Here is a 12,445-nt window from a genome sequence, read left to right on the forward strand (position 1 = left end):
ATAAATATTCTCTTCCTTTCTGCCAGTGATTTTCCTGGAACAGCTGCCCGTCTGTCCTGTTGCTGATGACATTCCCATAGTGCTGATGTCACCCCTTTAGCTTTCTATATTGTTGTTAAGTTTCAAAATATTCTTTCATGGAAAGATTTGCGGTGTTGGGCGGCCACAGAGAGGTTGCCTCCCTCTACAGGCAGCTTCCACCCAAAGCAACAGATCTTTGCAGTGAGCTTTTGCACAGTCTGTCCTCCCAGTCGGGGAGCCTTTCTCCATCCTTTCTCAAGCCATTAAAACCTCTTTCACTAACGTGACTTCTAGGCAGTGTGCATCACTAAAAACACACCTTTGTAAATGTGCTGTACTTGTGTATGTCTATGTTTTGGAGTACTGGCATATATTTTAAGTGCCCGTGAATGTATGCACATGAAGCCTTAAGCACAGATACAGCATAGCATGGTAGTTGGAAGGATGGGCTTTGTAACAGACAAACCTGAGTTCGAATCCTGGCCCTGCTACTTAATGGCTACATACATGATGAAAATGACTCATCCTTTCAAAACCTTGGATTCTTCATCTATAAAGTGGGAATAGGAAGACCTACCTCCTGTGGTTTTCCTAGGGATCATTTAAATGAAATATGCAGAATGCATAACCCAGCCTCATACCACAACAGAGACTTCAATAAATGGCAGCTGCCATTGTTAAATCCAACACAGTGTGTCTTCAAACTCTGAAAACTTTTAAGTTAGAAACCATTTTTGAAATGAGATCTCAGGCAATGTATAAAACATGATAAAGCAGCAAGTTCTGGTTACCGTCCCAACTCCACCGGTTCTTTCTCTCCTTCCCTGCACCCTCTGTGTACACCCTCTCCCCGTTTTTCTCCACCCTGCTCACCCTGAACAGGAAAAAGCCTGCACACCACAGTATACATTATGTATATGCAGCATTTCCAAAGTTTCCAGCTTGACAAAGATGGACAGTAAGTTTCTTCATCTTTTGACTCTGACTGTTTGACAGTTGTTTTTTTTTTTTAAATACTGCTAAGCCTTCCTGAAAGATTTTCTGTTTTTTAGTTCTGTGTTTCCTTTTTGAAGTTCTTCAAGATCAGGGACCACATCTCTAAACTCTCTAAATAGTGTCTCAGAATCTTGTATAATAAAGCTGCCATTTTTAGGAAAGCTGGGAAGCGTTGTATACATTTGCATTCTGGATTAAAAGTGCCCTCATTTCCAGTGAATCGCTAATTTTGAATTGATAAGTTTAATTAATACACACCGCATATTTGAATAACCTGTTAGGAAGTGCAGGGAGCGTAGCTAACTCCCTGCAAACTGGCTCCCCGCAAGGAAGGGTAGAGAAAAGTTGACCCACTTTTTGTTAAGGGTGAGGTGAGCCTTCTCCACAAAGAATTAAAAACATATCTAGCTCGTGGCCTGAGAAAGGAAGGAAGGGGAACTGAAAGAAGAAGCTCTCCTGCATCCCACCTCTCTCCTTTCCAAGGTAGCTAGTGTAGCCTAGGACCATATTCATAAATTACTTCTAGAATAGAGGGAGAGTTCAGCAGGAAGCTGTAATTAGACAGAGGCCCACCATTTGAACCCTGGAATATCTGTTAGCCTTTAGAGCAGCATCCTACACAGAGGGTGCTAAACAGATATATTTCAATGATGATGATTTTGGTTAATAAATTATCCTTAGATTTTTTTTTTTTTTTGAGACAGAGTCTCACTCTGTTGCCCGGGCTAGAGTGAGTGCCATGGTGTCAGCCTAGCTCACAGCAACCTCAAACTCCTGGGCTTAAGCGATCCTACTGCCTCAGTCTCCTGAGTAGCTGGGACTACAGGCATGCGCCACCATGCCCGGCTAATTTTTTCTATATATATTTTTTCACCATGCCTGGCTAGTTTTTTCTATATATATATTTTAGTTGGCCAGATAATTTCTTTCTATTTTTAGTAGAGACGGTGGTCTCGCTCTTGCTCAGGCTGGTCTTGAACTCCTGACCTCGAGCAATCCACCCGGCTCGGCCTCCCAGAGTCCTGGGATTACAGGCATGAGCCACCACGCCCGGCCTATCCTTAGATATTGAATGTTCCCCACATAATGAAATGATAAATGTTTGAGATGATGGCTATGCTAATTGCCCTGATCTAATCACTATAGAGTATATGTATGGAAACATCACTATGTAGCCCATAAATATGTACAATTATTCTGTGTCATTTAAAAAAAATAATAAAATAAATAATTCTCCTTAGAAAAATCTCTCCCTTACTGGAGAGATAAAAAAGAAAAACAGCATTTTTACCCACTGGTAATTTATTTTAGACCACTTTATTTTAAATTTCAGTGAACAGTTATAGAACATATATAACACACAAATATATTTATGCTATTGGCAAATGAAATTTGGCTTCCCATTTATTTTTGTGTGAGAATGTGTTGTTTTTGTAATTTTAAAAGTAGTAAATGCTGTTTATTAAAAGCAAGAGCCCGCAAAATATTGAAGCATATCAGATGATATCAAAAAACCATTATCTTGCTTTCCAGAGACAACACTGTCAACATTTTTAATGCTTTTCCTTCATACTATTAAGTATTTGGTCTTTTAGAAGATTGTAAATTAATCAGAATTTGCTTAAAAACCGAAGTTAAGAACTAGATGTAACGTTAGTCCCTTACTTCAAACCAGGTGAGGCTCATTAATGTCCATGTGGTGGTAGTTTGTCACTTTGGATAAAATCTAAATGTCTAAGCTTGGCCTGCAAGGCCCTGTGCCAGGAGGCCCCGCCTGCTCCAGCCTCACCCTACGGGCTGCCCCCGTACGCCGTGGCCTTCCTCCACATCTTCCCCACCCCAGCTGCCCACCTCTTAGGCCTTCTTCCCCGAGTGCCCTTCCTGTCTCAGCTTAAATGTCATTCCTCAGAGCAGTCTTCTAGACTAGGTCCCCTCCTGTCATTCTTTGCCACAGCGCCCTGCCTGCCTCCTTCATTGCATCTGCCACAACAGACAATTACTTGCACTGGTTTGCTGTTTGTCTCTCCCTTTCCCCCTGCAAGCTCTGTGCCACGGAGCCACGAAGCCGGGAGGGGCACCTCCTGCGCAGACTGGGTAACCTCTAGGCTGTCTTTCTTCCCTGTCATACACTGTATTCTGTGGGTTTATGATCCAGTAACTCAGGCACAGATTAACAAACCACCATCACATGAAGTTACTAAGCCTTCCAGAGGCAGGTTAAACATCCATGCATCAGATGAGGAACTAAACCTAATTGTGAAATCTAGTGTTTTATTAAATAATACAAATATGTGAGTGTCACATGGTGCCTGTTCACATTTTTTGTGGAGATTTTCTTACTAGCATAAATAGCACATATTTTTTTTCCCCCCAATCAGAGCAGTAACCTATGCCAAAAGAATAGGACATGGAGTATATATGCATAGTTATAGGTTCAATACAAGACAGTTTTCAAAGAGCATGAACAATTTGTGCTTTTATAAATAAACATTTTGAAGGTGTTCTTTACACACCGTTGGCACTAAGCAAACGTGTCAGATAAATCTTAGGTCATTAGGGGAGCCAGCTAACACGGTCACAAACACATCTATACAAAGCAGGTCGTTTGAGGAGCTCCCTTGAAAGGCACTTGCCCCTAGGTGTCACTCTTAAGAAGCGCTTCTAGGAGAAAAGTCTGGAGCCCATTCATTGTGTTATTTGGATCTAGAAAGACTATGGATGATTTCTTGCCAGTTTTCTCAGGCCCTGCCCTGTTTCCAGCCCACAGCCTCATCCCCACGCCAGGGTGTGCCCAGGCCGCCAGCTGTAGGCTCAGCCCTCTGCTCAGCCTCTATGCAGAGTCCTGACTGAGGAAGTTTTTAAGAACCTTTATTCAACCAAAGTGCATCCCTGCTGTAGTCTAGCTCCACTCTTGGGTCTCAGGTCATTTTGATTGCTTCTGCCCCCGCTGCTCCACCAGAGGCCCTGCTTGTCAACCCACCTCTACTACGTGGAGCCCTGCTCCTGCCTTGGTGGAGACTCAAGTGTTCTTGGGAAGCCCAGCCACAGGGACCACAAAAACCCAGCCATCCAACAGTCTTCTGAGGACTGTGGCCACCTCGGCATTATCCCTCGTTACTATTCTCTAGCTCCCCTTCCTTTGTGTGGTAGCCCTCGTGTTCCTTATACCTGTAACCTGCCAGGCTGACTTCCTCAGCCTCTGACTCCATCCCGCTGTGGTCACCAGCCCCTGCTCACCATATACAAAATAGGACACTAATTCAACACACACTCACTAAATACCTACTACATTTCAGGCACTGTGCCAGGCACAGAGCAGGGTCAAATACTTCCCTTGGCAAGGCAAGATATCTTTCCAGTTTAATCCTTTTCAAAAACAATTGTTCCCTAATTCATCCTGCTTTTGTGGCAGTGAATCTTGCCTGAGACTGAACCTGGCTCCTGTACATTAAATACATATGCAGATTATCTACCGTGAGCCGGACCCTGTGCTGGTCACAGGCAATTCGGAGGATTCAGAGCAAAGGCACAGCCCCAGAATGCAGCAAGAGTGATACATACTTTGTGCTAAGGAATACTTTGTGTTAAAGAGTGTCAACAGTGGTTTGCAGAGGGAGCAGTTAATCCTGCCCTGGAGGATAGAAAAGGGCTGTTCAGAGAAGGAAGTGTTTTTACCAGGTCTTAAGGGCTGAATTCAATTTCATTTTGCCAGGCAGATGTAGGGAGGGGAAGGAACATCCAGGGAAAAAGAACAGCATGACCAAGGGCATGGAGTTAGAAAAGTACGTACAATCAGAATTTAGGAACGAAAAGTACAGTTGCCCATTATGGATGGAATATAGGTGTTTGTGGGCAGGTGCAGTAACATTTGAATCAAGAAAGGAAATTTGGGTCCAACTTGAAACAGTACATGGACTGGATTGGGGGGTAGAGAGCAGAGCGAAGCAAAGCAGTCATTTGGAGCTCATTTGATTAATCACAAATTACTGTAATTAAGGCCTATTCTAGGTCAAGTGGGAGATGACAAGTTCATCTGTCACGTTACCCGTAATGTACTGAGCTGAGAAAAGACTCCCCTTTGAGATTTGCACCCTGGCCCACTAACTAGGTTGGGCTCAGCCTCCTCTATTCCAGTGTGAAGACTTTCAGTACTTCCCTCTCTCTCCATGTTATCCACTGGAAGATGCCCTCGAGAAGGGTCCAGCATCAGCCCATTGTAAGAGTTGGAATATGTTGGTATGCTATTTCCCCCAGATGCAGACTCATGTGGGGTTGTCAGATTGTTAGAATTTGGTTAAGTGTGTTGAGTTTAATCACTATTCTGGAAAAGATATGAAAAGAGATGAATCCGAGACTAGACAGATGGCCGTAGATTGGATTTATGTGTGAGTCCTCCAGCATGCAGTATCACTCAGTACCTGACATATCGGGCCCCTGTTACTTTTCAAGAATAGCCTTTCAACCGGCATCATTCTCTTAATGTTTAGTTTCTTTTAGAGAATTGTTTGGTCTAGCATAAGAATATTATCAAGGACATTGCTCACTATGTTACAAAGTGTACTCTCTAAAAAGATCCTCTTGTGAAATTTCTATTGGCTGTAGTTTCTAGAAAAGCTATGCTTCTCCTAAACAAATAAGTTTTTAAAAATTTTCTGAACATTGGATGGAGTAAGGGATTAGAGTTTCCTTTTGGCTAGAGGTATATTTGAAGACTACCCATAGCAAGTACAGTCATGCATCACTTAAAGATGGGGATATTTTCTGAGAAATGTGTCATTAGGCAATTTCATCATTGTGTGAACATGATGAGTGTACTTACAGAAACCTAGATGCTATACCCTGCTAGACACCTAAGCTATATGGTATAGTCTGTTGCTCTCAGACTACAGACCTGTACCGCATGTTGCTGTACTGAATACTGTAGGCAATCAGAACACAATGGTAAGTATTTGTGTATCTAAACATGCCTAAACAGAGAAGGAATACAGTAAAAATACAGTATTATATTCTTATGGAACCACCAAAGTACATTCGGTCCATGCCATCATATTTGGCATATGACACATAGAATTTGTGATGAATAGTTTTAAATTAGTTTTTTTCCCCAACCTGTTGTGGATCATTTCCTTTATTATTTCCTTTCCTTTTCCCTCCACTTCAAACTAATGTTATTTTGACTTTTGTGTATCCGAACAGTTCACCTTAAATCCTTAAATCCTTTTTGAAACAAGGCTGGAAGCTAAATACACTCACATACACACCCCTGCATACAAGCTGTTCAAAATATTGACTGAAGTAGAACTGTTTAATTGTAGCCTTTAGGTTTCTAATGAGCTTCTAACTAAATATTTGAGAAGATGGCAGCACAGTCCTTCCCCTGGTAAACAGAGCTAGTCTGAGAACCATTGCCAAGTCCTTAAAGATAAGAATCCTAATTCAAACTCAAAAAAAGCATAGCCTTCTGTGACTTGAGTCCACTAAAAAAAAAAGAAAGGGGGAAAGAAAAAAAAAAAAAGCATAGCCAAGTACCAGACACACCCTTCTTTCAGATTTACCAGAAAGTGCTTCTTCCTGCATTATTAGGTGTATTAATCAGTGGCTTTCTCCATTTTGCCAAATAACTTCTAAAGACATTGACTAGCCAATGCATTGATTTTTTAAAAAATCAAAATAATATCCTTTGCCTTGGACTGCAATATTTTTTCTCCACTGTCTCCTTCCGCTAGCAGACAGAGGCAACATCAGTATTTAGGAAAAGTCAGGGGAGGTTCTACTTCATTTCTAGATGAGAATAGAGGATTTTGATTTAAGAAAAAGTATTGCATATGACCTTAGACAGTTTAAAGCAGCCACCGCTCATCAGTGGTTAAAAACTTAGTAGATTGTGCATAGAAGTAGCTTGTTTTCAATTTAGTGAACTGATAGTTGAGCCAGTTAGCCAATCAAGGCAAAGTTTGGGGCCTGAAATGGTAATGAATTCCTTTGTTCCCAAGACTTATGGGGGTGGTAACTTTGTAAAAACAATTCTTTCTTTTAGTGCTAGATGCTATAATTAAGGCATTTGAATCAACAATGAAATTAAGAGCAGATGTACCACGTAGGCTCAATCTATTTATTAGCTACTAATGGAGAGCGTTCTAGCTAATGACATTAATAATAATGTAATGTTCCCCACAGTCACACTCATTAACAAGTACATTAAACCCAGTCCCCAAAATCAGATTCTTCCCTTACTCTTCTTCTCCACTCAATACTGCAAAGCTGTCAACAGGCCGCTGAGAAGGAGAGAATAAGGATGTTTGGGGTCAATGACAGGCTGCCCTAGCAGAAGGGAAAATCTGTTGTGACAGCCAGTAACTTCTGTGTTCTGTGTTTTCCCCTGAGCTCCCCAAGCCACAACCTCATAGTCCCTCAAACCACAGGCCCTCTGGGCAGCAGCATGGTCAGGACTCTCTCACAGATCCTCTGGCTGAGTGCAGAAGGCAGAAATGAAACTTCTGGGGCTTGTGTGGGTGGAGCAAGTGCTCAGCTGTGGCCCCCAAGGCAAGAGAACCACCTGCAGATATGGCCGGTGTGCCCTGTGCTTCCACCCCGCCCACCTTGCCAGCCAGCACCAAACAGCCCCGTCCTCCTTGACACTGGCTGGAGTGAGGCTCATCTAGTGCTCAGCCGGCCTCACCCTCTAGGCCTTTGCTGCCTAAGGAAACACTAGACTGGTGGTCTAGATGGAAAGTGACCTCCTTAGCGTTGAGCAGTGTGTGTTCCATAATGCAACTCCTCATGGTATTTATTAATAGTAATAGCCATCCTCTTACATGGCACTTAAATCTCACCACAACCAGATGAAATGAGTGTGGTTATTTTCATTCTCATTCTACAGATGAGGAAACTAAGGTCCAGAAAGGTTAAGTGCCTTCTCTAATGCCATACAGCTTGTCAGTAATGAGGCTGAGATTTGAATTCACACAGCCGTGTGTCAATCTGAGCTATTGACCACTGCTCCACCCTGCCTTTCAGCAAAGGATAATCACATCTGCACCAAGTCTCGAAGTCTGTGCAGCCAGTCAGAATGTGGACATTGTGTCTGACGAGCATGGGGAAGTTAAATTTGGGGAAGAAATTTCTTTCTCATGGAAGAAACCCTCATGTGTGAAAATCATAACTAACAGAATAAATTGGCGCCATCAGAAATCCTATCTATGGGTCAGATGACCTTCGAGAAGAGCAGGACAGTTCCTTTCCTTCCACGCCTCTCTGGGTGCTGCAGGGGTCCGTGATTCCTCACGTGCATGCTTAGCAAATATTTACTGAGCACCAGTGGATTGGTGTTATAATAACTTGGCCTCAGGTTAATTTCCCTCCTCGAAAATTTTATTGAAGAGTTTGACCACGCAGTGGGCTCACACAGCAGGGGTTTTGCCTGGAGCTCCCGGTGTATAGAGGGATAGAAAATAATTAAAAATCAGAATGTAGTCTAATTCAAAAGCAAAAGGCATTCCCATCTATGCCCTTGTGAAAATTGTGTGAGTTAGCAAATTAATAAGACTCTTGCCTGGGGTGACATCTGCACTTAGGCTGTGTAATTACCAAGAAATGAGAGAGACCTCAGTGGGTCCTATGGAAGAGCAAAAAAAAAATATTTCTGGACATAAGTGGAGTTATTAAGAATGCAAGAGCACTAATGCACCGGGGCTGCTTCCAGGGCGCAAGTGATGGCTGGGCACAGGCAGCAGCCCGACCCACCTTTCGGGCTGTTGCAGTCGCCTGCTTCATGGTGAGCAGAGAGGAGATGCGGGGTGAATGGTAGGGAAGGGAGAGTACTGACATTTGATTAAGCCCTTGCTTTGTGCCTGCCTCCATGCCAGGCATTTTTCATGTATTGTCTCACTTAGAAGATGCCAGAATAGTCTATGGATCTTTGTAACTTGGCCAGGGCAATGCATACATGCACAGTCCAGCCTTGACACACGGAATGACGCAGGCCTGACCTCAGTTATTGCAGTGACTCTGCCACATACAAATAGCATAGATAAGATCATCTAGAAGCAACAGAAAATTCACTATTAAACATTTTGACCTGTAAACTTATATTTTTCTTTCTATATAAATATTCTGTGTTAATTTACCAAAATGGGATGTGGTTTTTTTAAATCTGCTTCTTAACACAAACACTTTTATGCGCTTGTTAAATATTCTTCCACAATATCATTCTAGTAGTTGCAGAACATGTAATTGTAGCTACTTTTCATAAACCTTTTTATCAATCCCCTATTATAGAGAATTTAGGTTGCTTTCAAGTTTCTACAATTTTAACCAGTGTTCTAATGAACATCCTTGTAGATAAATCACTGAAAATTTTTCCGCTTTTTTTAAAAGATAAATTTCTAGCATGGAAACTGTTGGGGAAAAGGATATAGATATTTTAAAGTCAAGTCTATTGAGGCATATTTCACATACAGCAAAATTCCCCCTTTTTAGGTGTACATTTCTATGAATTTTGACAAATGCATCAGTCATGTAACCACCTCCACAATTATGTTATACAACACAAGCACTTTAAAGCTTTTGATGCATGTTAACCAATTGTCTGCTGGTAACGTTATACCTGTCCCATCTACCATCAGCCTATGAAAGGGGAACATTGGGCATTAGATTCCTTAAAAGACTAAAAAAATTCCAGTTTGTAGGTGAGTGTTTCCATCTCATTTTAAGTTACATTTATTTGAATACTAATGAGATTGCATATTTTTATAGGTTTATTATCCATTTTTATGTCTTATAGGGTGAATTTTTGTTTATGTACTTGGCCTGTATTTCTAGCTAACTCTCTATGTCTTTCTTATTGATTTGTAAGAACAATTAGGGGGCTAGGCATGGAGGAGTGATCTGTCATATCGCAAATATGTTTACTTTTGTCATTGGCCTCTTTTAATATTGTTTATATCTTTTTTTCCCCAAAAGTTTCAAGTTTCTGTAATCTCTCCATCTTTTCCTTATAGATTCCACCTTGGAAATCATCTTCATAGTCCTGTCACACTCCATGATTATTTAAATATTTGCCCTGTTTATTTTAAATCTTTAATTCATCTGGAATGTATTTTAGTATTAATATATCACATGAAGTAAAAATTTAAATTTTTCCCCCAAGTGATGAGCCAGTTGTCCTGGTCCCATTTATCACATAATAAATATTTTCCCTACCAATTTGATAAGTCACCTTTATTATATATCATATTTATTATGTATTTAGACATGTCTCTGAACTTTCCATTCTGTTCCACAAAAACCTGTCTTTTGTGGAAAAGAATAGATTTTTTTTCACACCATTTTTAATATTGTAGTTTTATAAAATGTTTTAATCTCCGGTTTGGCAAGCACTGGTTTTCATTACTATACTTTTTCAAAATGTCCTCTCAGGTTCTAACTATTATATTCCAGATGAACTTAAACCATATCTGAGTTTAAATGTCCAGTAAGAATTTTTATTGAAATTTCATTATGTTTTTAGATTAATCTGAGAATAATTTACATCTTTATAATAAGACTTATTGCTGAGGAACACATGTTGCTCTATTTATTCAAATTTTCTTTTATATGATTCACTAACATTTTAGTTTTTAAAAAGGTATTCTGCATGTTTTATGTGTTTAACCTAGGTATCATTAATCACAACATCTGTTTTTTCATTATACTTTCCAACTTGTGGCTCCTATTTACAGCATTCTGTTTATTTCTTTTTATAAAAAGTTAAAAACTAGTTACAGTAATATTTGAGTTTTTCTTCCCTTTAGTGTTCCAAGAAGACAATTAGGTCGTTTGTTAATATTAATAATTTTACCTTCACTTTTCTGATTTTATACTTCATTTTTTTCTAGTATTTTACTATTTACAACTGTTTTGATAATGTCAGATAATTCTTCACTTTGTTACATTTTAATGAAATTAAGGTGCATGTTACTTTTTTAAAAATCAAAAATGGATATTAACTTATGATGAACTAATCTTGCAGTTTGGGAATAAACCCTATTTGGCTATGGTGTGTTTTTTTTTTTAACATTTTGTTCAACATTTTATTGAAATATTTATATCTATAATCATTAACATGAATTTTCTTTACTATGCTATCTTTATCAAGTTATGGTGTTAAGGTTCAGTTATTCCCATGTTGTAAAACTGGGAACCTTGCATCTCTGGGCCAATTTAAATGGCATAATAATACACATTGCTTGGTAAGTGAATATAACCCACCTGTATCGCCTGCTGCAAAGCTTTTTGGGAAGACATCAGCCATAGCATTTTTAAAAGTCCCCTCCCTCACTCAGTATTCAGAATTTGCATTAAAATTGCAAAGTTCATTCAACAATTTTGACCATCAAACAGTGAAAAGCTAATTCATCTGTTTTCTTAGAATAGAACAAAGTGTAAAATAAAGATGAAAACTAAATCTCAGACACCATATTTCCATCATTTCTTTGGATTTCATTAGCTCTTGGCAAACCTTATTAACACTTCTGTAAAGTTTATTAATTCCAGAAAAAAACTAACTCATTCCCCTTCAGAGATTACAGAAATGTTCACCCCTCTATCTCTTGGGAAAGAAATTAAATTAAAAAGACAGAGTAAGAGATAAGGTGAAACTTAACCTGTACCAATTAGGGTTCCTTGAGCAATCTCCAGATATGTGCAACTACACTAAAGTGTTAAGAGATTATAAAAAAACAGTTTATGTTCTCATGAAGTTTTTCATCTGAGCCAGGGACCTACCTTGTTTGTGCTGGTTTCTTCTCATGGAGAGGTAATGCTGTGCAAGTCCCAATATAGCCCAGTGGTCTTCAGCCTACTTAGTTACTGCACCAACAGTAACGGCATTTTCTCCTTTATCCAGGATGTCTGTGTTAAGGCTTATTTAGCCCTTCGTCATCACACAAACCTGCTGATCATCCTGTTCTCCATGATGCTGATGACAGGAATGCCCCAATTAACAAGCAAAGAAGATATCGAATACATCCGGGATGCCCTCACAGTGGGGAAAAGTGAGGAGGACGCTAAAAAGTATTTTCTTGATCAGATTGAAGTTTGCAGAGACAAAGGATGGACTGTGCAGTTTAATTGGTTCCTACATCTTGTTCTTGGCATCAAACAAGGAGAGAAACATTCAGCCTAATGCTTTGGGCTAGAATTAAAAACAAGTTGGTGTTCTAAAGCTTTAAATTAGCATGTCAGTCATCGAACTTGGATTTAAAATGCCATAGGGCATGGTGAAAGCTGGCACTTCAGAAATATAGCTCTTTTCCTAGCTGAACTCTTCACTGAAGGAAAAATGTTGGCATTGCTGATTATTTGGTTAAGTACTATTCAGTGCTAAGCTTATTTGCAGGTTTGTTCTTTTCTCATTTGTCTCAGGGATGTTGGAGAATATTCTAAGTTT

At 39.9% G+C, this 12,445-nt stretch overlaps 1 protein-coding gene across 1 annotated transcript in view; it reads left to right on the top strand.

The window, feature by feature from the left end:
• Nucleotides 1-12,181, top strand: part of PIK3CG (phosphatidylinositol-4,5-bisphosphate 3-kinase catalytic subunit gamma) — a 29,714-nt gene extending 17,533 nt beyond the window's left edge. The window contains exon 10 of the mRNA XM_069461988.1: nt 11,903-12,181. Within this exon, the coding sequence (XP_069318089.1) occupies nt 11,903-12,181 (279 nt within the window). The remainder of the gene's footprint in view (nt 1-11,902) is intronic.
• The last annotated feature ends 264 nt before the right edge of the window (nt 12,182-12,445 follow it).

Source organism: Eulemur rufifrons, chromosome 29 (genome assembly GCF_041146395.1).
Source record: "Eulemur rufifrons isolate Redbay chromosome 29, OSU_ERuf_1, whole genome shotgun sequence".
Lineage (NCBI taxonomy): Eukaryota > Metazoa > Chordata > Mammalia > Primates > Lemuridae > Eulemur > Eulemur rufifrons.